This window comes from Moschus berezovskii, chromosome 4 (assembly GCF_049115385.1).
Source record: "Moschus berezovskii isolate FMDL1 chromosome 4, NW_MosBer_1.0, whole genome shotgun sequence".
NCBI classification, from domain to species: Eukaryota; Metazoa; Chordata; class Mammalia; order Artiodactyla; family Moschidae; genus Moschus; species Moschus berezovskii.
The window spans coordinates 19,512,642-19,537,566 of record NC_142463.1 but is presented as its reverse complement, the minus strand read 5'-3'; the positions used below and the strand labels follow the sequence as shown (position 1 = coordinate 19,537,566).

General features: G+C 43.5%; 1 protein-coding gene across 1 annotated transcript in view; it reads left to right on the top strand.

Moving 5' to 3' along the window:
• EIF2B3 (eukaryotic translation initiation factor 2B subunit gamma) overlaps nt 1-21,872 on the top strand; it is a 123,194-nt gene extending 101,322 nt beyond the window's left edge. The window contains exons 10-12 of the mRNA XM_055401792.2: nt 122-270; nt 13,840-13,943; nt 21,712-21,872. Of these exons, the coding sequence (XP_055257767.1) occupies nt 122-270; nt 13,840-13,943; nt 21,712-21,764 (306 nt within the window). The 3' untranslated portion in view covers nt 21,765-21,872. The remainder of the gene's footprint in view (nt 1-121; nt 271-13,839; nt 13,944-21,711) is intronic.
• The last annotated feature ends 3,053 nt before the right edge of the window (nt 21,873-24,925 follow it).

Here is a 24,925-nt window from a genome sequence, read left to right as displayed (position 1 = left end):
AAGTGTCTCTAGGAAAAGCTCTCACTAGACCCCAGCTCAAGGAATCTGGAGGGTTGGTTTGCAGTTGATTAAGATGAGGGGACAAGGTATTATATTTTATATTTTTATTTGCCTTTTACAGATTGGAGCTGACAGCCTCATTGGGCCAGATACACAGGTTGGGGAGAAGTCATCCATTAAGCACTCGGTCATTGGTTCATCCTGTGTCATAAGAGATAGAGTGACTGTCACCAATTGCCTTCTTATGAACTCCGTTACCGTGGAGGAAGGGTATGTCTCCCCTTGTACCTACTTGAGGCAAGGCCCCTGGTGTCTCTGGGAGGCTTTGGAGGCCACCCTAGCCTAGGGAGGTGATCAGCTTCAGGAGGGGAAGAAAGGGGAAAGGAAGGAATAGTTTCTAGGCCTTGGTTTCTATGCCAAAAATAACATAGTCTCGGAAAGCATTTCTAGCAGTCTTCTCATGACAGTTGGAGTCCTGAGATAAGCTGCCTTCTCTTGCTTTGATATCCTGCTTGATGGGATGACCACAGTAGTGAGCCCATGGCAGGACTGGAATGACACTGCACCAATGTCTAAGAGTCAGCTGCCCCTATCTCAATGTCCCACAGAAAGCAGAGGCCTATAAGGAGTGGACATATAAGACATGTTCCATTTTCAAAAGAAAGCTTCTCTGTTACTAGTTAGAGAGGATCTTTTCCCATTTTAAGATGCTTTGGAATGCCCTAAAATCTTGGTTTATGAACAACCTGAACTTGGAGTAAGACTTAAATGATGCTTAATAAAATTCTTCCTCTGTATGGACCTCAGGTTTTATTCCTTGTATAAAATGCAAAGTTAGTGGTAGAAGAGAGGAAGGATATTACCAATGGTTTCTAGACTTTTTAGAAAGGAAGCTTTTTCTTAAGATAAATCTTAAGCAGAAACTCATTATTTAAAACTGGTAAAGGCACTGTTATTTGGAATACAGTGGAGGAGGGGCACTTATCCTTCCTATGGAATGTAAAAACTGATCTGTAAAACAAATTTTAAAAACTACTCTTTGCAACCCCATGGGTTGTAGCCTGCTAGGCTTCTCTGTCCATGGGATTTTTCCAGGCAAGAATACTGGAGAGGGTTGCCATTTCCTTCTCCAGGGGATCTTCCTGACCCAGGGATCGAACTCTGGTCTCCTGCATTGCAGGCAGATTCTTTACCATCTGAGCTACCAGGGAAGCCCCAAATCTTGACCACACCCCCATGACATGTGGGATCTTAGTTTCCCGACCAGGGATCAAACCCTCACTCCCTGCATTGGAAGACAGAGTCTTAATCACTGGACTGCCCCAGAGTTGTGGCTAAAACCACTAGGTGAGAGAATTCCCTGGCAGTCAGTGGTTAGGACTGTGCATTTTCACTGCCAGGGCTGGGGTTCAGTCTCTGGTCAGGGAACTAAGATCCTGCAAGCTGCTCAGCTCAGCCAAAAAAAAAAAGCCAGTAGGCTAGGTCAGCCTGAGATTGATTCTAGCTCTGACTTCTGTTGATTTCTCTGTCCAGGAACTGATAGGAGGGAAGGATAGGGGAAGACTGTGTGTGTGTGCTAAGTTGCTTCAGTCATATCCAGCTCTTTACGACCCTATGAACTGTAGCCCACCAGGCTCCTCTGTCCATGAGATTCTCCAGGCAGGAATACTGGAATGGGTTGCCATGCTCTTCTCCAACGGAAAGATTATAAAGGCCAGTAAAAGCTGAACTACCTCTCACAACTGTCCTCGGGATTAAACGAAACATTTTGGGGAGAGGTGCTACATAGGGATAGAGCTAAAGGTTAAGCCTTTGCTCTTTAGAAATAGTGACTGATGACAATTTTGTAAAGTAATTAGCCTCCGTTCCGTTCCGTCGCTCAGTCGTGTCCGACTCTATGCGACCCCGTGGACTGTAGCCTCCCAGGCTTCTCCATCCATGGGATTCTCCAGACAAGAATCTGGAGTGGGTTACCGTTTCCTTCTCCAGGGGATCTTCCCGACCCAGGGATCGAACCCAGGTCTCCCGCATTGGAGGCAGACGCTTTAGCCTCTGAGCCACCAGGGAAGCCCATAATAGCCTCCAATTAAAATTAATTAATTAAAAAAAAAGAGTGGCTGGTGGAAGACAATACAGACAGGGTGAAAAGGCAAAGTACTGTAATATGTCCTCCCCCAAGCCTACATCCTGACGATTCCCAGAACCCTGGTGAAGAGGCCTAAGTCTTCTGTTGGGAGTTTGGAAGAATCTTTTCTGGAGAATGTGACCATCCCAAGAAGAAGAACCTGAATTTATTTACATAAGAGATTTCTAACAGGCCAGTCAAATCATCCTATAGTTAAAATTATGGATGACAAATTCCATTCGTGTACTCTTTTAAAATCCTTCCCTAAATATGAAGAGATAATCAAAGATTACCAGAGATCTAAAGAAAGCCTCTATCATGGAAGATAGAGACCAAATCAAACAGAGAAAAAAGCAACTTGAAAAGAGACAGGGATTCCTCAGAGAAAGATGCTTTCAGATAACCTATCATTTCAAAGAACAAAAAAGAAACTCTTAAGAAATTTAAAATATAGTAACAAAGAGGGAAGACCTCAGTAAGAAAAAATTGGAAGATAAATTTGAAATTTCCCAGAAGTAGAAGAAAAAGATAAAAAGATGGAGCATATAAAAGAAATGATAAGGAAGTAAGAGAGAAAGTCCAGGATGTCTAACATCTGAATAGGAGTTCCATAAAAAGAGAGTTGATAAAACGGAGGAGGAAATTATTTAAGAAATAATATAAAAAAATGTCCTAAAACTGAAAAATATGAATCTACAGAATGAAAGGGCCTACTAAGGGGCCAGCGCAATGGTAAAAATAAGCCCACATCATTGTAAAACTTCAGAACATGGGATACAAAGCATGCTACCAACTTACAAAGAGAAATAATAGGTCATAAACAACTAATCAACAACCAGAATGGTTTTAGACTTATTACCAGTAGCAACGATAAAAACCCGAAGATAATAGAACAATGCCTTCAAAAATCTGAAGGAAAATTAATTTCAACCTAGAATTCTGTACTCAAGCCGAGTGTTAGTCAAGTGTGACAGTACAACAGAGACATTTCCAGACATGAAAAGGTATGTCCCACCAAAATGAAAAGTCAACCAAAAGGAGACTGATGAGAAACAAGAGAATCTCACTCAGAAAAAGACAAAAAGAACTGTGGAATATGGGAACTTCCCTGGTGGTTCAGTGGTTAGGAATCCACCTTCCAATGCAAGGGACATGGATTCGGTCCCTGGTTGGGCAACTAAGACCCAACACAGCCAAAAATAAATAAATACTGAAAAGAATCCATGGGAAGATAGTGAAGGCACATCCAGGGATGATTGCTATGCAGGAAGCATAAAGGGAACAATTAGTCCAGAGTGGAATCCAGGAAACACTTATACAGGAAGATGAAACTGATAAATACATAAAAACATCTTGAAAATTTTAGATAATTGGCTAAAAAGTTAGGTTTGAATTAAAACAAAACAGATATTAACTCTGTTTTTAAAAAAAGTTGTACAAGAAAGGAAAAGGCATCGAAATTTGCTCTGGTGGCTCAGTGGTAAAGAAATCTGCCTACCAACACAGGAGACACAGGTTCGATCCCTGATCCAGGAAGATACCACATGCCTCAAAACAACTAAGCCCATGGGTCACAACTATTGAGTCTATGCTCAAGAGCCTGGGAGCCACAACTACTGAAGCCTGCACGCCTAGAGCCTGTGCTCTGCAACAAGAGAAGCCACCACAATGAGAAGCCTGTGCACCGCAACTAGAGAAAAGCCCAAGCAACAATGAAGACCCAGCACAGCAAAAAAGAAATAAAATTGTTAAACTAATTTTTAAAAAATAAAATAATTTTTAAAAATAGACACTAATCATTAACCAAAATTATGCTATAACTGTGTTGAAAGGATGAAACGTAGGAAGGGAGAAAGGAAGCAGTGTCAGGAAGAAAAAAGAGCTAAACCTTCATCTTCCATTATGCAAAGTCTATTGACAATGCTTAAAACTGAAAAATTAAGTAGTGATTATTGTTGTTTGGTCCCTAAGTTGTGTATGACTCTTTTGCGACCCCATGGGCTATATATACCACCAGACTCCTCTGTCCATGGAATTCTCCAGGCAAGAATACTGGAGTGGGTTGCCATTTCTTTCTCCAAGGGATTTTCCCAACCCAAGTACCAAACCCGCATCTCATGTATTATCAGGCAGGTTTTTTACCACTGAGCTACTAGGGAAGCCCCCAGTTTCTGAGTAGAGGTTAGGAAAAGAGGTCAGACCCAGAGACCTCTTCCTGAATCATGTGTTCTCTGACGTACTTTCCTGTCTCCATTTTTCTTTTTCTGCCAAATCTACCCTTCCAGCATTGTTTTTATGGATTAGAGCATGAACTTTGGGGTCAGACTGCCAGATTGAATACTGGGTCTATCACTTATTAGTCACTTAGGGGATTGGTTTTACCTCTTTGAACCAAATTTTCTCACAATAAAATAGGATAAAAACCCAATTGCCTCAGAGGTTTACTAGGAATACTAAATGAGTTAGTAGACATAAAGCAGTGAAAACAGCATTTGTCACAAAGAATGTTAGCTGCTATCACCATCATTTTCTTTGTCATTACTTTATCTCACTTTATAGAGGTGGCATGTTCCCTGTGTTGTTGTCTGAAAGAACATCTGATCACATCCCTGTTCTATTCAAAAACTTTTGAAGAATCCATTCCATTATCTTTAGAATACAGTTGCAATCCTTTGGAAGAATTTGAGAAGGATCAGTATAAGTACCTCTTTGTACATTTGGTAAAATTCTGCAGTGAAACCATCTGATCCTGGACTTTTGTCTGTTGGGAGTTTTTTTTATTACAAGTTCTATTTCATTTCTAGTGATTGATCTGTTCAGGTTATCTATTGCTTCTTGATTCAGTTTTAGAATGAAGTTTCAACTTCAAGGTTTCTCATGTTTTTCATGACCTAGCTCCAATACTGGGTCCTGGAATGTTAGAATGAAATGGGGTCTTAGAAATCATCCAGCTCAATTTCTGCATTTTTACAAGCAATAAACGGTGGTGGCAATCCAGACTTTTTCCTCATTGAACCTATGCTACTCCATGTCCCCTTCCAAATTCCTGCGTAAGACTGAAGATGTCACCATTCTCTTGAAAACCAGAACTACACTTGTATTTGTCCATTTGATCACTTAGTTCTAGAGTAGCTCATGAGGCTTTATAACTTCTATTCTGTCTCATCTTACCTCAGACTTTCCAAGGAAGAGAGTACTATAACTTTCTTGTTTGCTTTAATTGGTAACCTCTCTCTCTTTCCCTGTAGATGGGCAGACAAAGGAGCATCTGTTCAAAGCCCACTGTTAGTGTCCTGAATTGATGTAAACTTGGTAAGGAAACTAAGGCTTCCAAGGAACTCCAGTTTATTTATATGAGAGAAATTTATAGAAAGACCTAGCATAATATCCCAGAGTCATATTGAGCGGAGGTATAATCTCAGATAACCTAATAAGGCATGTAGCTGGGGAAACAGTAAAGGTGTAGATGGTGGCTGCTGCTGTTTTTCCAGCTATTGTAAAAAAAAAAAAGAAGTTTAAGTGAAGCTCTAGGTAGCCCACCTGGGGCTAATGACTTGGAAGGCCATTAGAGACTACCCAACCCTGCAGATTAGCTCTTCGCGATATAATCAGACATCTTGCATCCCATATGATCTTTTTTCCCATTATTTTCAGGTCATTTAGTTTTAATTACTTACAGTAAATTTAGGGAAGGTGATTAAATTGTAGTCATGTGAGACTTGATTACCCTGATGCTATTACATCTGGACTAAATGGCAGAGTAGGAGCATGAATTTGTCTAGAAGGGAGTTTCTCATATTCTTGGTCTGCTTGTCTCTGCCAGCAGTGTTTTAGACAGTGGCTTGAACACCTGCCCGAGGTCCTCAGGGCTTGAAAGATGCTAATAGGACCACCTTGGGAAAGGTGTAGGCAAGACTTTGCAGAGAAGACTTCTGCCTGTCTTTCTCATTTTCTACCACTTCCAATTTATATGACAACTGATGCTCTGCAATCCAAAATATAGTGAAAACTTAATTGTCAGTCCCATGCTATGCGTCTTTGATCTTCTGGTCTTGATTAACACCTGCATTTCCTCCTAGTCCAAGGTGAATGACCCAAGCAGCAGTCTAGGGTAACACCTTCACATGCAGGCAGGCTGGGGAACCAAGATTTTACCTGGATTTTCCATGCTTTCTACAGGCAGCAAGTGCAGCCCTCTAAACCAAACAAGATATTACTGTTTCGCATTATTACCCTGAGTGTTCTCTGTACCGACACTTAATCCACTTTCCTGCCCACTGATCCCCTTACTTTTTCACTCTCCTTAGTCCTGACATTGACTCTGCCTGAATTGCCTCTTCCTAGAGATCTTTACCTGTAGAAATCCTACCCATATTTCAAGGTCCAATATGTATTCCAGCTGCTTCATGCAGTTTTTTTAATCTTCCTAGCCAGATATTATCTTCCCCACCTCTATGTTCATGGTGTAACCATCACTTATGCTTGTGTGATATTTAATTCATCTTTTTTTTCCTCAACTAGACTATAATTTCTACAGAAATACTTCTCATATGTCTTTGTATCCCTTAATTCACAGTACTGTACTTTTCATGTACTAGATACCTTGTAAGTATTTACTAAATGAAAAATAGAGATCCCTGATTTAAGCTCTCCTACTGTAATTCACTGATTTCTGTCAAGAGAGCCCTGTTTACTTCTAGAAAAGTCTTGGAGTAAGTACTTAACTCCTTGAAACTCACCAAGATAAAAATAAAACCAGAGAAGGAATTCATCTGTAATAAAACTAGATAACTGCCATGTACCCATACACAGACTAGAGAATATCTGCCAGACACAATGAAATTTAGGTCAAATCCAAAAAGAACACCAAGATTAGACCAGCATAAGGAACAGTGTCATGGGGGGGGGCAGTCCAAAAGAGAAATGGTAAACACCACTTTTACAAAATCTCAGGGCACAGAGAAAGGAGAAAACCAGGCTGGCCTCATACTTTTCTATGACATTTAAGGCCAGAAGACAGTAAAGCAACATTTAGAAAATTTGGAAGGGAAACAGTTGTGACTTAAGAATCCTATCGATAGTGAAGTTAGGGTTAAAGTATAAAATCATCAAAAATACTCCAAGGCTTAGGAGTTATGGTGCCCGTAAGCCCTCTAGAAAACTCTGCTTGAAGACATAATAAAGCCAAGTAGGTAATGAAACAAAATACTGATAAATGGGTAGGTTGAGTGTAAGTCTGTGGCAGTGAGAGTTGCAAAAAGATCATAATTATTAAAAGAATTCTGTCCACGTTTCTTCAATAACACTTTTATTTAAAAAAAAAAAAAGCAAATTACAAAACTTTCACAAGATCCCCTGGACTTAAGGGGCTCCTTAGGACTTTTGATTCATTCTCTTTTTGAACCATTTGCACTAAACCCATCTTCTGAGAATACTCCAGCTTATTTAAGATTGTTACATCTTGGGAACTCCTTGGCAGTCCAATGGTTAGGACTCCATGCTTTCACTGTTGTGGGCCCAGATTCAATCCCTGGTTGGGGAACGAAGATCCTGCAAGTAACGTGGTGTGACAAAGAAGATAATATATATTTTTTTTAATTGTTACCTCTTTACTTTGATTCCCTCCCAAACCCTTCTTTTTCTTTTTCTTTGCCTCTGCTTAGGGAATATAATTCAGTTTCTTAGGAGGGAGACATTTTTACCACTAAACCTTTGTGTAATGAAGGGAGACATAGAACTAAAAGGAAGAAATGTTCAGCCTACTCATTGGAGACAGTACATTTTACTTATTTTTTGGCTGCACTGGGTCTTCAACGCTGGGCATGGACTTTCTCTAGTGGTAGAGAATGGGGGCTACTCTTCGTTGCAGTGTGTGTGCTTCTCATTGTGTTGAATTTTCTTGTTGTAGAGCACAGGATCTAGGTGCACAGGCTTAGTTGCCTCTCAGCATGTGGGATCTTCCTGGACCAGGAATCAAAGCCATGTCCCCAGCATTGGCAGGCAGATTCTTAACCACTGGACCACCAGGGAAGTCCCCGAGACAGTACATATTAATCTATAGGACCCAAGAGCAAGAGTGACTAGAGACAGGAAGAAAGTGAGATATTTCTACAAGTATTTTATCTCATTACTTGAATTAACCTGGGTAAATGTCACAAATAAGATGTTGAAGGGGAAATAAGGAAGTTGCACCAGGATACATAGCCGTAGAGAATGATAGCATTTATATAAAATTTTTTAAATTTGCAAAAGAATACAATATATCATTTACTATTATATGAAATAAAAATGCTTAAGAACAATAAATACCAGAGTCAAACAGTAGTTACCACTGGGAGGAGAAGGGGAGAAATGTGAACAAAGAAAATTGCTGTATTTTTGTATTATTTTTTGGTGGGTTTTTTATATTCTCTGTATTTTTCTCTGCTGTGCTGAGTGCTAAGTTGCTTTAGTCGTGTCCGACTCTTTGTGACTCTGTGGACTGTAGCCTGCCAGGCTCCTCTGTCCATGGGATTCTCCAGACAAGAACACTGGAGTGGGTTTCCATGGCCTCCTCCAGGGGATCTTCCTGACCCAGGGATTGAACCTGCGTCTCTTACATCTCCTGCATTGGCAGGCAGGTTCTTTACCACTAGCACCACCTGGGACTTATCTCTACCTGAAATATTTCATTAAAAATAATACATGATTCTTATTCTAAAAGAAGAAGACACCTGGACCAGAGCCCCTTGGGCCAAGGCAAGGAGCCTCTGGCATCTGGAGAGATACAGGCAACTCAGCCATAATCTCTGGACTGAAGCAATGGATGGGCCTAAAGTGGACCTTTAGTCATATGCCTAAAAAGCCACGTGAATTTCCAGTTCCATACTCTTTTCTCCCCCAAGGTTATGAATAAATTTAGCAAGCCTGCCAGCTAATCCCCGGAGAAGAACCTGCCTGTCCTCAGAGTTACTGAAAAGTTTCATGGCTCTTTGCCAAACACTGCCAGTCAGCAGCTGAGGCAAAAGCCCGTGGCACAATGGAGGGTCACTTCCCACTGTGTAGGCTTGGGCACATGGCTTAATCTCTGTGAGCCCCAGTTTATTGTGTAAAAATGAGAATAAATACCACCATTCCTGCAGGTTTGCTAAAAGGATTAAGTTACATAATGAATATAAAATGCTTTGTGTAGTGACTGAGCTGTATTAGACCTTACATTTACGTAAGCTCCCTTCTCTCCTGAAATAAACTGAAAAAAGTCCTAACTAAAACCAGAAGAGGAATGAGAATTTGGAGGCATCCCTGATTCCCAGGTGAGGGCTTCTTCCTCATGTCATATGCCATGATATGGCATGGTGTGCCTGACTAAGCAGTGATCTTACTATAGACCTCTGTGTTTTTCTTATGGCTTCCTATCCACTGAAGCTTTAGGGTTTTCAGGGTAATTTTCCAAGTCTTTCAGCTTTGCTTAAAATTTGACAGCATTAAGAAGTGAGGGCTTCCCAGCTGGCACCAGTGGTAAAGAATCCACCTGCCAATGCAGGAGATGCAAGAGATGCGGGTTTAATCCCTGTGTTGGGAAGATCCCCTGGAATAGGAAATGACAACCCACTCCAGTGTTCTTGCCTAGAAAATTACATGGACAGAGGAGCCTGGAGGGCTACAGTCCACGGGGTCACAAGAGTCAGACATGACTTAGAAACTGTGTACACACGCAAGAAGAAGTGAAGATCAAAAGTCCATTAATCTTAGCCATCTCCAAGCAGATTCTTAGAGAACACAGCCAGGCATGTCTAAGGACTCTGCTATGCTGAGTCCTTAGAACCCAGCTGAGAGCTTAAAGTAGGGTGTAGAAGCTGTAGTTCTGGTACTGGAGCCAGGTCTTTTCATGAGCTGTATAGGAAGTCATCTCCCCTCCTACTTTAAGCACAAGGCAGTCTTTACTGTTGACTGGCAGCATGGAGGGGGCTTGTTAGATATGGTAGTATCTGTCCTTCCCCTCCAGCCTGAGCAAACACACATACTTCCAGTAAAATCCTTAACCGTGCAGTTCTTTCTCAACAAGGGGAAAGCTAAATTGGCTTAAAATTTTTCCAGAGTACCTCAGCCTTACTAATGAAGGTGACTTGTGACTCAACAGTGATCATGGGAAACAATTGAAGAAACAAGTGGTAGAAAATAGTTTCACACTCACTAAGGCCTTTTTTCAGATGTTCATCTCAAAGCCTTCCACAGATCCACTGACCAAGAGCTTCCACTTTTTCCCGATCACATCTGCAGACTCACTAGTGGTGGTTTATTTGTCTCAGAGGGAGTTACACACAAACTAGATGAAACGAGCAACAAAGCAATATGGGCGGTTCCTGAAGATCTCAGTCAGACCTGTAAAACATAAGAACCCTCGCTCTCCATTGCTGTAGAAATCTGACCTCAGTCATTCCAGACTCTTACTTCCAGAGATGGTTCTCACTTGTGTCTCAGATTCCAAAATAGTCATTTAGTACTCTTATTATGGCTGCTTGAGTTCCTGTTGGCTCTTTCTTGTTTACTGACTATGTTTACCTCTTGCCTAACTCTAGAGCATACTATATACTCTGAAGCTACTGGGCAGGAAGCATCTCCTTATTCCCATTTTGAAAAAAGAAGTGAGACTTTTCAATGACAAACTAGCAGCCAGTTGTAAACCTACTACTATATCTCAGAAGCCTCTGTGTCTGAAGCTTTCTGTATACTTCCTTACTACTCTTTTGGGGTGAATTTTCACCCAGGATCAGGAATCACCCTAACTGCTGATTGGACTGCTTTCTCTCAGGGAGGGCAAATTGAAAAGTTCTGGAAGGTCCCTTAATGCCCACCCACTGAGTATATCCTGAGTTAGAGCCAAAAACACTAGTACTGGGACTTCCCTGGTGGACCAGTGGTTGAGACTCCATGCTTCTATTGTAGAGGGAATGGGTTTGATCCCTAGTTGAGAACTAAGATCCCACATGCCTCACTATGCAGCCAAAAAAAAAAAAAAAAAACTAATATTTTCTCTACCTATCTCTAGCCCATACCAGAGTGCTATGGCTTTGACCTTTGCCACTTTCTGACAGGCTTTAACCTTCTAGAAGAATAAAGAAGGCTCTGAAATGCCATAAAATGCTGGAATTCCCTTTTTGCATTTTACTAAAATTTTGGCACTTGGCAAGAATCTTTTTTATGGCCTGTGGATGATAGTTTCAGTCCTTGGAATGGCCTCTTTTCCATCCCCCATGCCTCTTGGATTGCTTGAGGGTTTTTCCTTAGTTGATGTTTTATTTTGTTTAAATGGACACTCAGACCCTTCCTACTTACCTCCTTCTCCCCTCCAGCTGCCCACTTCTGACTCTTTCAGTTCAGTTCAGTCATTCAGTCGTGTCCGACTCTTTGCAACCCCAAGAATCACAGCACGCCAGCCTTCCCTGTCCATCACCAACTCCCGGAGTTCACTCAAACTCATGTCCATCGAGTCGGTGATGCCATCCAGCCATCTCATTCTCTGCCATCCCCTTCTCCTCCCACCCCCAATCCTTCCCAGCATCAGAGTCTTTTCCAGTGAGTCAACTCGTTGCATGAGGTGGCCAAAGTATTAGAGTTTCAGCTTTAGCATCAGTCCTTCCAGTGAACACCCAGGATTCATTTCCCCCAGAATGGACTGGTTGGATCTCCTTGCAGTCCAAGGGACTCTCAAGAGTCTTCTCCAACACCACAGTTCAAAAGCATCGATTCTTCGGCGATCAGCCTTCTTCACAGTCCAACTCTCACATCCATACATGACCACTGGAAAAACCATAACCTTGACTAGACGGACCTTTGTTGGCAAAGTAATGTCTCTGCTTTTTAATATACTATCTAGGTTGGTCATAACTTTCCTTCCAAGGAGTAAGCGTCTTTTAATTTCATGGCTGCAGTCAGCATCCACAGTGATTTTGGAGCCCAAAAAAATAAAGTCTGACACTGTTTCCACTGTTTCCCCATCTATTTCCCATGAAGTGATGGGACTAGATGCCATGATCTTAGTTTTCTGAATGTTGAGCTTCAAGCCAACCTTTTCACTCTCCTCTTTCACTTTCATCAAGAGGCTTTTGAGTTCCTCTTCACTTTCTGCCATAAGGGTGGTGTCATCTGCGTATCTGAGGTTATTGATATTTCTCCCAGCAATCTTGATTCCAGCTTGTGCTTCTTCCAGCCCAGCGTTCCTCCTGATGTACTCTGCATATAAGTTAAATAAGCAGGGTGACAATATACAACCTTGACGTACTCCTTTTCCTATTTGGAACCAGTCTGTTGTTCCATGTCCAGTTCTAACTGTTGCTTCCTGACCTGCATACAGGTTTCTCAAGAGGCAGGTATTCCCATCTCTTTCAGAATTTTCCACAGTTTATTATCCGACTGTTTAGGGACTGAATATTCCCTTATTAGGATAGATCTCCGGAGAAAGCAATGGCAAGCCACTCCAGTACTCTTGCCTAGAAAATCCCATGGATGGAGGAGCCTGGTGGGCTGCAGTCCATGGGGTTGCTGGGGGTCGGACACGACTTAGCGACTTCACTTTCACACATTGGAGAAGGAAATGGCAACCCACTCCAGTGTTCTTGCCTGGAGAATCCCAGGGAAGGGGGAGCCTGGTGGGCTTCCATCTATGGGGTCACACAGAGTCGGACACGACTGAAGTGACTTAGCAGCAGCAGCAGCAGGATAGATCTCAGAGTCATCTTGGCTCAGAAAAACAACTTAGTAGTCCCAGGCTGCCTCTAGTCTTCTCCCCTTAATTTCTTTGTTTGGCCATGCATGTATGAATTCTGGAGTCAGACAGACTTAGTTTTAAAATTGCTATTTGGCAGTTACGTGGTTTTAGGTAAATGATTTAACTTCTCTTAATTTGTCATCTCATCTGCAAAATTTGGTTATTTTATCAGAGGTAAAAATGATACTCCTAGAATCATCTAGTTAAGTCACTTCTATAATGTATGTAGTGCTTAGCACAGTGCCTGGCCTGAAGTAGGTATGTAATAAATGCTAGTGAAGATTTTCAAAAGAACTTTTCCCCCCACCCACCCATCCTCAGAAGCCAAGAGGATGCTTTTATTTATTTTTTTTTTTTTTAAGAGGATGCTTTTAAACACATTCAAATGCTAAGAGCCAGTGGTGCTACTCTTGAGAGTGTGGCTTTAGAGTCTAGAGTAGTCTCTTATATAGCATGGAGTTGGCTTTTAAAATATCCTATTTTTCTAAATAATTATGGTTTTGATTATCGAGGGTCTGTGGTAAGAGCTGTGGGGTACCCCTTATTTCTATAGCTTATCTCCTAGGAAGATTCATTGGATCTGAGCCTCCACTGAAATTTTTTATATATTCCCAGATGAGAGGCAGAAGCAATGGATCAGCCCAGGGGTCAGGGTCAGCTTCCAGACCAAAGGAAGAGCAATTGGGTGGAATTTAGACCTCCAGGTCTGGGGTGCCTAAAGAACTGAAGTCATACTCTTTGCTCTTTTCAGGCTTTGGGTGAATATCATCATGAGCATATACAGACTCTGGACTTCTCTAAAGCCCAGTCTTCTCTTGAGGCAGTCTATCTTTAGCATAAGCATGTAACCATTAACTAGACTGGCCAGCTATTCCTAGCATATTGAGGAACCAGAACCTCCAACCCATAAGGATGAGGATGGTGATGAGAGACATGGACATGCCCTAATTTGGCTACTGTGTTACAGAAGCAACATCCAGAGCAGCGTCATCTGTAACAATGCTGTAATTGAGAAGGGAGCAGACATCAAGAACTGCCTAATTGGAAGCGGCCAGAGGATTGAAGCCAAAGGTAAACCAGAACCCAAATTACAATCACAGATGCCATTGTTTTCATATCACACTAACACAGATAACACTCCATGCTGATGAGAACTGGGGAACAAGCATATGCATACCCAACAGGTGAGAACATAAATTTATAAGAGCCATCTTAGGAGGGTGATTGACATCACTGTCAGATTTTTTAATTCTGACTTCACAGTTCCATCTTTGGAAATTTATCTTGTTAGATAAGTTTCCATAGATATTTATTCAGCCTTACTACCAAAAAATTTAAGACATACCAGAAATATCTAATGACACAGATTGGCACTAAGACTTTACAGTGGCTGTCAGGCATAAGAGAAAAGGGCCAGTAATCAACAGAGGCTCTGGAACTATCTCTGGCAGCCTCCTGCAGTCCTTGGGTACTTCATCTGACCTGGTAGTTAAGGGAGAGGAGTTCCATGGATTCTTGGCCTGGAAGAAGGTTAGTAGCTTCTTGAAAGCCATTCTCTCAGTGCCATCCTCAACTGCTTACAGATGCTTTAGTGTTAGCTTGCTCTGCTCTGTAGCTATAGAAAGTCTGTGTAATGCTTAAAAGACATACAAACATCAGGGTTTTCCTGCTGGACTGGGCAAATCGGAATGGTCCATAATTTGGCTGAGGATTTTTAACCAAAAAGTAGCCCAAGCTCAAGATCAATAAAGATGGCACATTCCTTTTCAGATTATTCCTTAAACCTAAACTAGGGTGGGGTAGGAGAGTTGATGAAAGAACTAAATCCACCAGTTCTGAGTTGGTGGAAGCCACCTTTTCCTTCTCCCAGTAAGTAAAGGCCTTCTTCCATTTTTTCTCCTTCCCCTTTTTTTTTTAAAGCCATATACCTCTCCTGTGAGCTTTAGACTCAAAACAGACCTGGGTTCAGATCTCAGCTATGCAAATCACTGGATGGGCACCAGGTTAAGTTTTTAATTTCTAGGCCTCAGATGTTTGAAACTAAAAAAACGGAGACAATAATAACTTACTTTGGAGGATCGTTGTGAGAACTAAATACAGTTAAATGTTGTGAGGATTACACACGACTTCTGGAGCATACCATGGGGCTTAGAGCTCCACATATGCACCATGCTCTTGTGCCTCTCCGTGCTTTTGCACATGCCCTCTCTCTCTCTGAAATTCTTAATGATTTTGCCCAAGTGTTTTCTCTATAGAACCTTCCTGACTCTTTCCATGACTTCTCACAGTAACACTGAGCATTCCTTCCTCCTCCACACCTTTGTCAATACTTTAATTAAAGTACATATACAAATGGCAATTATCTATGAATCTATCTTCCCTACTGGACTAAGAACCTCAGACCAAGGACTGACTTATTTCAATATGTGTCCTTAGCTCTCGGAACAGGTCCTAGTTTGTAGTAGATGTGGGAAGTATAGAGATGAGCAAATGAATTTTGGATCCCTTGGTAAAGGGAATTTGGGGGCATTTCAGGGCAGAGAGTTAGGGTTCCAAAAAAGACATTTGTGAGACAGTTGCAATTATCATGAGATCTCTTCTTTTTTTCTAAACTTATGCTGATGAAAGAACCAAATGCAACACTGATAAATGAACTGAGAAGATTCTACCTTTGCCTGAAACCACCCTTCAGCCTTATTTCTTCACTTGAGACTGGACATAACTCTTCTCACTGCCTTTCTTCTTACATTTCAAATACTTTCTTCCTCTCCATGTGAGAATTGTCATTTCTAAAAGGCCTTTTCTGGGTGATACTAGTTTACCAATAAAGTTCTTTGTTGTAAGCAATATAAACTAACTCTGGGTGATTTAAACTGATAAAGAATTCCTTGAAAAGATACTAGATAGCTCACAGCTCCACGATGGCTGCAGAATCAAGCTTAGAAAATGGGTCACAGCCAAGATTTACCCTCCAGATAATTCTGGTGAGGACACTGCTGCCATCCTCACTGAACACCGGATACTACATGCTTGCTCTGCTGCTCCAGCCGCCCAGCAGCCCCAAATGGAATCTCTCTGGTTCCTATATTTTTGTGTAACTAGTTCCCAGCTCATGGTTTCTGGTGGCTGCACTAACAGGTCAAACCTAGGTTATCTATCCATGCCCTTGCTGCGGGGAAGGAGTCTGTGGGAGACAGACTCCACCTGGTGTCTCACTAGAGAGCCTTTGAGCTGGAGTGTTCGTCAGCAGTGGCTCCCCAGCTGTTGGTACCTTCTGCCATCATCCCGTTCAAGCTGAAGGTATAAGCCTAAATGAGAGGGCTGGGGCACCAGCTTGAACCCCAGCACAGGGGGGAAGGATGGCACTGCCTTCCTGGGGGGAGCCACTGGCTTATGGCTATTGTGTACAGCTTTAAAATGTTCTCTCATGCACTGTCTTATTGGGTTTTCATGAAAGCCCTCTGAAGTAGGGATTCTTTATTGACCTATTTGGTAAAATGGAAACTGAGACTTTGAAAGTTGAAATTTACCAAAAGTACAGTTAGTACATGACACAACTGGGTCTTCAGCCTGAACTATTGACAGCCTCCAAAAAGACCAGAGAAAGAAGCCACTCCTGGCTTGCCTAGCAAAATTTAACCAGTGATACTCTTTTTCTCCCTTTAGTCCATCTTTCTCCAACAGGTAGGAAAAATATATTTGGCCTCCATATCCTGGCCCTTTCTCTCCTCAGGAACCTCAGGTCTTAGCTATTTCTCCTGCTCAACGTACCAGTTCATCCATAGCTACCCTTGACTTGAAGAGAAATTTGGTTTTTGATCATCTAGGGCCTATTGGTTGTTTCTTTAATATAGAATTCAGAACCGCAGCCTATTCTCTGACTTTGTGGAAGGTCTTGGAAAGGAGCCTTCAAAAGCAGGATAGGATAATCCCATCCACTCCCTGACAACTCATTACATTTCTCTGTGCTTTTTGTTATCTTCTATTTGGGTTTGTGGCCCCATGCAATGTTTCTTCTACCTCCTTCTTGCCTCTTTGCTTTGTAAATTAGCTCCTGCTCAGCAAAAAAGTAGAAATACCCCAGTGCTTTCTTGTTTTAGTCCCTCCTAGAGCCAGGAGATGCTTCCTTTTGTTGTTTTTACAGGCATATTTGAATGTGTGAACTCCATTAGCCACTGCCCTATAGGTTTGTACCCCCTGCTTTCTTACACGCTGGAATCTGGAACCTCACAGTTTCTCCTCTTTCCTCTCCCCACTTCCCACAAAGTCATAGTGCTCCTTTCTTTTCCTTTGCAAGGACCCCTCTTAGTTTTGTGTGCAGAATGCAGGAATGAATAATGAATGCCAGACAGTGAGGGTTTGAGGAACGTCATCTCCCATCAAGGAGCACAGGGCTGGGCTTGCCACACCCCTCAGATGTCACAGGCTGCAATGTCTCCTGGGCTTTCTGGTTCTAACTAACACTATGTGCCCTCTCGTTAAGAGTCCTGAAGGAGAGGGGGCCAGGGAAGTCTTTAAACTGGAGATCCCCAACATTTCTTGCTCTGTCCTCTATGCTAGAGGGATCACTGCGTCCAGCACAGTAGTCAGTGCCTTCCTACCACAGGTATTCCTGGCCAGTCAGCCTGTTCCCACTGTCACTTTTCTTTGAGGCTGAACTATATTGAGAAAGCAAATTCGCAGCCATCAGTGTAGCAGTCTAGACCTGTTACTAAGCATGACCTAGACAAACATCAGCTTAGGTCCTCACTAGCAAAGAGGTCAGGAGATAGCAAGGTCCCCAGTCAGTCTTTCTCCCATGGAGGGATTTTAGGAAAAAACGTTCATCCTCAGAAGTAATACTGTCCCCTCTCCAAAATCCCAATCATTTGCATGCCACAGAGTCACCACATCCATAGCAAAAATGGGACTCTACACCAAAAACAGGACTCTCATAACCCAGTGTAGGTCCCACTGCCCTTTTCTAGCATTACTGGGAGACCAAGGCATTTTCTAGCAATTCCAGCCTTTCTCACCCCACCCAGCATGCTCAGTTAATGAGATTATCTCTGGCAAAAATCCTGGCAGCCAAGTTTGACCTCCTGTTCAAGCCAACTGAAAAGCTACAGCCAACAAAGTCAAAACCTGGGAGACTAATTGGACATTTCATCTGAGTCTCTTATTACTTTCAGAGAAAGAACTTGGATCTCTTCCCTGGGACCACAGTGATCAGTCCTTTGGCCATGAAAGTAAACCTGATGGGTACATAGGTCAAGTCCTGACTAGTAGGAATCATTTTCCAGCCTCCCAACAGAGCAGCTTCTCGTATGTGACTTGTCATTCCCCTCGGTCTCATTGGTTTTCCCCAGTTTACTTTCCTCCCTTGTGCTCTTCTCTTTAGGATCTTTGCTGACCTGATTCCAGCCCAGGACTTTTCCAGTGTGTTTATTGCAGCCTGCTTCCAACCCTGGCCAAGCAGAACTAGCACTGCTTGTTTTTCCCCTTCAGGTTTCCTCCACCTTACTGAAAGTCTCCATAAAAATACATCTTCCCCAAAAATGCCAGATACAATATTTCTCCCCTGAATCCCAGTGAGCAAGCCAGAGAAGGTGCAGGTATTTATTTGGAGCCTAGCAGAGCAGAATAAGATGTTGTTTGCCTCAGCCTGACACCTCATTCACGCCTCTGGTCTGGAGCACTAAGGACCAAGAAGAGTGTTAATAAAACTGGGACTGTCTTCAGAACATTCCAGTGGCCTGGAAACTAGGAGGAGACTGGGTGAAGGGAAAGCAGATATCAGAATCTAGATATGAGATAATATGGCTAACTCATGGCCACAGAGGGGATAAGAGCCAAGAGGAACTTTTGGAGGTTCCTGGGAAGCTAGCCCAAGATGCATTTCCTTTGTTCTTTTCTGATCAGTCTTACCTCAAGGTCGAGCCTGACTGACAGTCACACTCCAAGACCAGCTCCAGCCTTTGGGAATGTTGAAGCCTGAGCACTGTCTGGGCCTTCCTCCCATTCTTCTCACTGAAGGAAGCAGATGGCTTCCTAGGGCAGGACCACACAAGCCAAACCCAGGTGCATTCTGTAACTTCCGTTTGCTGCTACTGCTGCTAAGTCACTTCAGTCGTGTCCGACTCTGTGTGACCCAATAGACGGAAGCCCACCAGGCTCCCCCATCCCTGGGATTCTCCAGGCAAGAACACTGGAGTGGGTTGCCATTTCCTTCTCCAATGTGTGAAAGTGAAGTCGCTCAGTCGTGTCCGACCCTTAGCGACCCCATGGACTGCAGCCTACCAGGCTTCTCTATCCATGGGATTTTCTAGGCAACAGTACTGGAGTGGCTTGCCATTGCCTTCTCCGAACTTCCGTTTAATTCTTACCAAAGCTGTTTACATCATTTATCTTACTGAATCCCCACAACTTCATGAGGAAACCAAAGCCCAAAGACATGGAATAATGTGATCAAAGTACAATTAGAATGCAAAGCTCTGTGGCTCAGAGCTCTCCTATTCTGCATTGTCACCTTTTCTTCTCACATGAGATTGCCTCTGTCAAATACAATGCTATAACAGAAACTTTGTGAAAGGCCTAGACCTAGGTTTCTCTTCCTACTGGAGAACATTAGAGAGATAGGCCCAAAGATGCTGTCAATCCCTAGCACTTTTGCTGTGATGCACCAGTGTGTCAGTTGTATTCTCTTTGACAAGGGGATTGGGGGCCTTCTCCTCTATACATGCTCCTTTTCCTTCTGCTGTACCCTTACATAACCACCAAGAACACACATACTTTCTTCAATAATTACCACCTCCTATATTCTAGGCTCTGGGAGACAAGTGGTGTAAAGATGAGTAAGACTTGCCTTTTACTGTCCATCTGCTCAGTCTATTATAGAGACACAGATAAGTAAAGAACTAAGTACAGTAAAGTTTCACAGGTATGATGTCAGGGTTCATTAAGGACCGAAAAGAGAAATCATTCAGTTCTGGCACAAGGATCAGGCATACCATCTCAAAGGAAGGAATTTAGGCTAAATTTTAAAATTGCTGGCTATATACCATATATACAAAAGGGAAGAACCTCTCAAACTAAGGGGAACCAGGCAAGCAAAAAGCAGTCTCTTGTGTTGGAAACTGCAAATCATTTGGAAAATCTAGAATACAGTATGTAAAGGAGATGTAGCAAGAAACAAAGCTAGAAAGGTGGGTGGAACAGAAGACATGTCTGAAATCTCAAAGTCTCCAGAGCTTCAGTCAGAAACCCCCTTTCTACTGGCAGAGCAGAAGTAGGTTCCAGGCTGTGGGAAGTATGAGCAGACCAAAACATCTCATATTATCAAACTTGGTCCCATTATCAACGATTTTCATTTTGCTTCACCAAACCCTTCGGAGGCTGAAGTAGAGCTCCAGGAAAGTCAAGAGTTTCTGTCATACCTATCAGGGTCACACTTGAAGTCCCAAGTATGGCAGTAAAGATGTTGGACCTTTAGAGGTCAAGCTCACCCAGAAAGAATCCATTGTCAGCCAGGTGGTCAGCCTTTTCTGTCTGAGTCAGTAGAAGGCTGAACACTCCCCTCTCTCCTACATCTGCCCCATGCCTCCAGGGAAGAAGGCATGCTGCTGGATTCCCCTGCCCCTTCCAGACCATTGGTTCACTGCCTCCTTTCTATACCTCCTACTTCTTGAAAGTTAACCCTCTTCTTACCTTTTGCTGCATAACTGGTCAGCTCCCAGGGAAGTCTGCTAAATATATCAAGGGTTCACAGTCTTCCCCCTTCCTCCCTTTTTCCAAACATTTTGGACAACTTCGATATATTCATCAGTGAACCATACAGCCCCTCAGCTTCACCATTCCCTGACCTTCTCTACTTTACCAACCTTCACTTCCTTGCAACTTTAGTTCTCCACATACATAGTCACACCCTATCCTTGTCATTTAACTACAAACCTCTGAAATCTTTCATGTGCCAGCAGCTGTGCTAGATATGATCATAAATCCACTGCCCCTGCACTCAAGATCCTTACAGAGAAATAGAGATACATCCGAGGTAGAGTGTTTTCACAAACCAGGAAATGAACGGTTCAAAAGGGAAGGCACCACATAATGGAGATGCTTGATTAGGGTATTTAGGATGAGTAGGGAGGAGAAGAAAGGCATTTGAGACAGAGGAAATAGCATATACTAAGGTCTAGAGCTACAAAACAATATGGCTTCCAAGTACAAATGGAGACAGATGGAAGGTAAACCTGGAGAGGTAGACAAGGGTCAGGTCAGAGAGGGCCTATGGGTTTGAGCTTTACAAAAATAGTAACCACTGTTTATCAAACACTCAGTATGCTGTAACTCACTGAATTCTCACAATGACCCTATCGAGTGTGTGATATTATTTACATATGACATGGGGGACATCTCCCTTTCTCCTTTGAGTATCTCCATTTAACTATTTAGTCTCTTTTCCTCTCACTCTTTTCCCCCGTGCCCTTTCCTACATCAGAGTTTTTCACTTTCCTCTTTCTTATATCTTTATGTCTTTGCTCATGCTGTTCTAACAGCCTGGAATGCCTTCCCCTTGATACACTGCCTGAAAAAACTCTATTCATCCTTTAAGACTCAGTTCCAGTTCCCCTCTGATGGGAAGTCTCCTGAAAGCCAGGTGTATAGAGTCAGTCCCCACCTCCTGGGTGGGAAGATGCTGTCCCTCCCACAGTCCTTTTGGCAAGTTGTTATTCCCAAGAGCTTCTAAAGAGCAGAGCCACATCGGAGAGGAAAAAATGTTTATGAACACAGAATTAGAAGTAATTGGATTTGAAATCATTTGCTTCCAGTTTTCAAACAACCTTTTCTTTTTCTTTTATAGCCAAACGAGTGAACGAGGTGATCGTGGGGAATGACCAGCTCATGGAGATCTGAGTTCTGAGCAAGTCAGACTCCTTCCTTTTGGCCCCCAGAACTACAGATGTTGGCTGGCCCACCTGTTTGACTCTGTATTTATTTCCCAATAAAAGAAGGGCTCCCAAAGGCATTCTGGAGATGTATGGAGTAGTCGGGCTTCAAGGATGCAGTATATGTTCCTGTTGGAAAAACTGTCAAGAGCCAGCGTGTGGAACAGGATAGGACACATGGCCTGGCTCTTGTACACCAAGGTTAGCAGGCAGGGGCAGCAGCTGTCCAGTGGTGAAGCTCCCAGGAGGGCTACTTTCCAACTGGCTGGCCCAGCCTAGTTGGAAAAAGCATCTCCTACCTGAAAGGACTTGAGGGTACATCAGTCCCCAGCCCTAATCAGCCTTTCCAGATCTGGAGGCCTAGTTGCTGCCATTGCCACCTCTGCATGTGATGCACCTCCTGCAGCTGCCAGTGTGGGCAGCCTCGTCCCTGAATCTCAGCCCACGACTTAACTACTCTGCTCCCATCCTACCCACACAGGTTCCTGGCCCCTGCCACCATGCCACCCCAGCCTCAGCCTCCAACCCCTGCCATTTACCCATCCTCCCAGTATCTGGTCAGTTTCTCCAGCCCAACTGTTATACCCTGGAGCCCCTTAAAGCAAGCAGGAGGCAGCCCCTGCCTAGCCAACAATGCTATCCCCACAGGTTTTAGTGGAAGCAAGAACAATAAAAGAAAGCTGTAGTCTGAGAGAATCCAGACCCCTTCTCACTTTTTCTTAGTGAGGTCTGCCCAACTGGGAAAGGAAGAGCCAGGAACCCAGATTGTCATTTGAAATTCTTACTGATTCTTCTCCAGCTCACTCTTTTATATCCCAATTATATAGACTCTGCTGCTTCAGGTAATTGAGAAATGAGACTTCGATTCTCACAGCTCTTCTGGAACCCTGTCCACCTTGTCTTCACCACCCCCACTCCCAGATGCTCATACTCCGCTCCTGCCTCTCCCTACACCGCTTTTACCACCTGCAGGTGTTGGGTGGAAGATGAAAGTGGTTCCTGGGGTGAGATTTCACCTCTAGAATTATCAAAGTAAAGGTTTCTCTTGATGTGTTCACTGTGGGTGGCAGCAATTATAAAGAATTATTTGAAATACTGGTTTCTACATTGCTTCAAAAATCTGAAGTCTCTCAAGTTCATTTGAGTGATCCTGCCTGAATCTTAGTTGCTCTCATTGGACTTGTGAGAGACTAACTGAGCATTCCTCCCCTGGGGGAGCTCCACCTCCACCAGCCTTCTGGGTTGCTCTAGAGCTCCACATTCTCCCCACTGGTCAGGACAAGGTTCCTGAAAGTCTGCCCTCATCAGAGAGAAGCTGAAATGGCCCAGCAGAATGGTTGAAACCAAGAGGACTGTGGGGAGGTAAAAATAAAGAGCTGTGGTGGTGCCCAGGATGATCCCGTTTGGAGATGAAATTAAATATGTGGGGCAGCGATGGTGCTGGAGACAGTCCTGGCCTGGATAGAAGACCTTCACTCTGGAATGTAGTCTGGCTTTGGACAGGACACTGTCTGCCCCTAAGTTTACACACCTGCAAAATTGAAAAGTTGAACTGGGTGACTTTTAAGGGCCCTTTTAATCTCAGGTTTTATCCCCTCTCAGAGTTTTCTGACTCTTGGGGTCCAGGTGCAGAGAAGGCTCCTTGACCGCAAAAAGGGGCTAGAGGTGGGTGGGTTTGGAGGAAGGGTGGGGTCGGGGAAGGGAAGGGATTGGTCATACTGTCCCAGAACCTTCCCACTCTCCTTTCTGATCTTCCCCATCATGCCCTTGGGTAGAAGAAAAGCCTCTCTTCTGCTTTCCCTTGCTCCTGCTCCAAGGAAAGAAGGGAGCTGAAAGAAATAGACAAGGTAGGGGTTCCCCAGGGGAAGGCCTTTGCTGAGTTTGAGTCCCAGCTGGGAGCAGCCCCCAGCTTGGGATACTGCTGCTATTGTCTCCACCAACCCCAAAACTGGCTGGGTGCCCAAGATGCTTTGATTTCTCTTCTGTTCACTCTGTTTGTCTGCCAGAAGGCAGGACAGTTTTTGTTTTCTTTTGGCAACATCTCCAGAGGTTTGAAATAGAATGAGCAACTGGATGTCCACTGGCCAGCTACCTCTTCATGGGACAGAAGGATAGGCAGGCTCTGCCCTGCCTGTCTGAGTGGTGCTACATGAGGGGAGTGAAGGAGAGGGGCAGGGAGCCTTTAATGGCAAATCAAGGAGGTCTCTGAGGAGGTGTTGAGAAACGGGGTTCTGGGAGCTTGCCAGATCAGACACAGTTTGATGGCTACTGCTCCAAGAACCCCCACCCTGACTAACACCTTTCCCCTACTTGCTAGCAAGAGCTCCCTGAGCCTATAAAGGGACTGACTGCCAAGGCCAGAAGCTGCACTTCTTCCCAGTTCTTCACCACATTACTCTTGCTAGCCCACTCCCATCAGCATGGGAAAGTGTGGGGAAAACTCTCTTTAACTGGACCCCGAAGAGTGATCTAGGGGTCTGCACAGCCTAGTTTAGAAGCTGTTTCTGTTTCCAGAGAATTGCAAAGAGTATACTTTTTTTTTTAATCCACAAGCATCCCTCCCCCTAAGGAAGTATTAATACAGAAGCCAGGTCTCTGTATACTGCTTTCTAAATAGTTAAATGTGTCTGAGGAAAGGGGAGAGGGGTATGGGAAGGACCACCCAGGGGTATGGGAAGGTCTAGAAAGCTCAGCTCTGATGGAGCTGACAGGGAGGGAAAGAGGCTAAGCAGGAGAACCCATTCTACTAGAGGTCAGGATGCCCTGTCCTCAACCTGAGCCATCTGCCACCACCCAGAAGGCTTCCATCAGGGGCTTTTCTGCCATGGATAAACAGGGAAATTCTACTCTGATTGTTTTTTTTGGCTGCACCGAGTCTTAGTTGTGGCATATGGGATCTAGTTCCCCAACCAGGGATCGAACCCAGGCCCCCTGCACTGGGGACACAGTCTTAGCCACTGAAGCACCAGGAAAGTACCTCTACTTTGATTCTTAATCCTCTCTCCTTACCTCACCATCAAGGTAAAAGGTCATTCTCTGATCTCTGGTTGCATCCTCTAGCACTAGAGACTTGGCAGGTCTTATTGGCATAAATCTGCCTAGAGGGAATGGGCATACAGTCCTAGATGT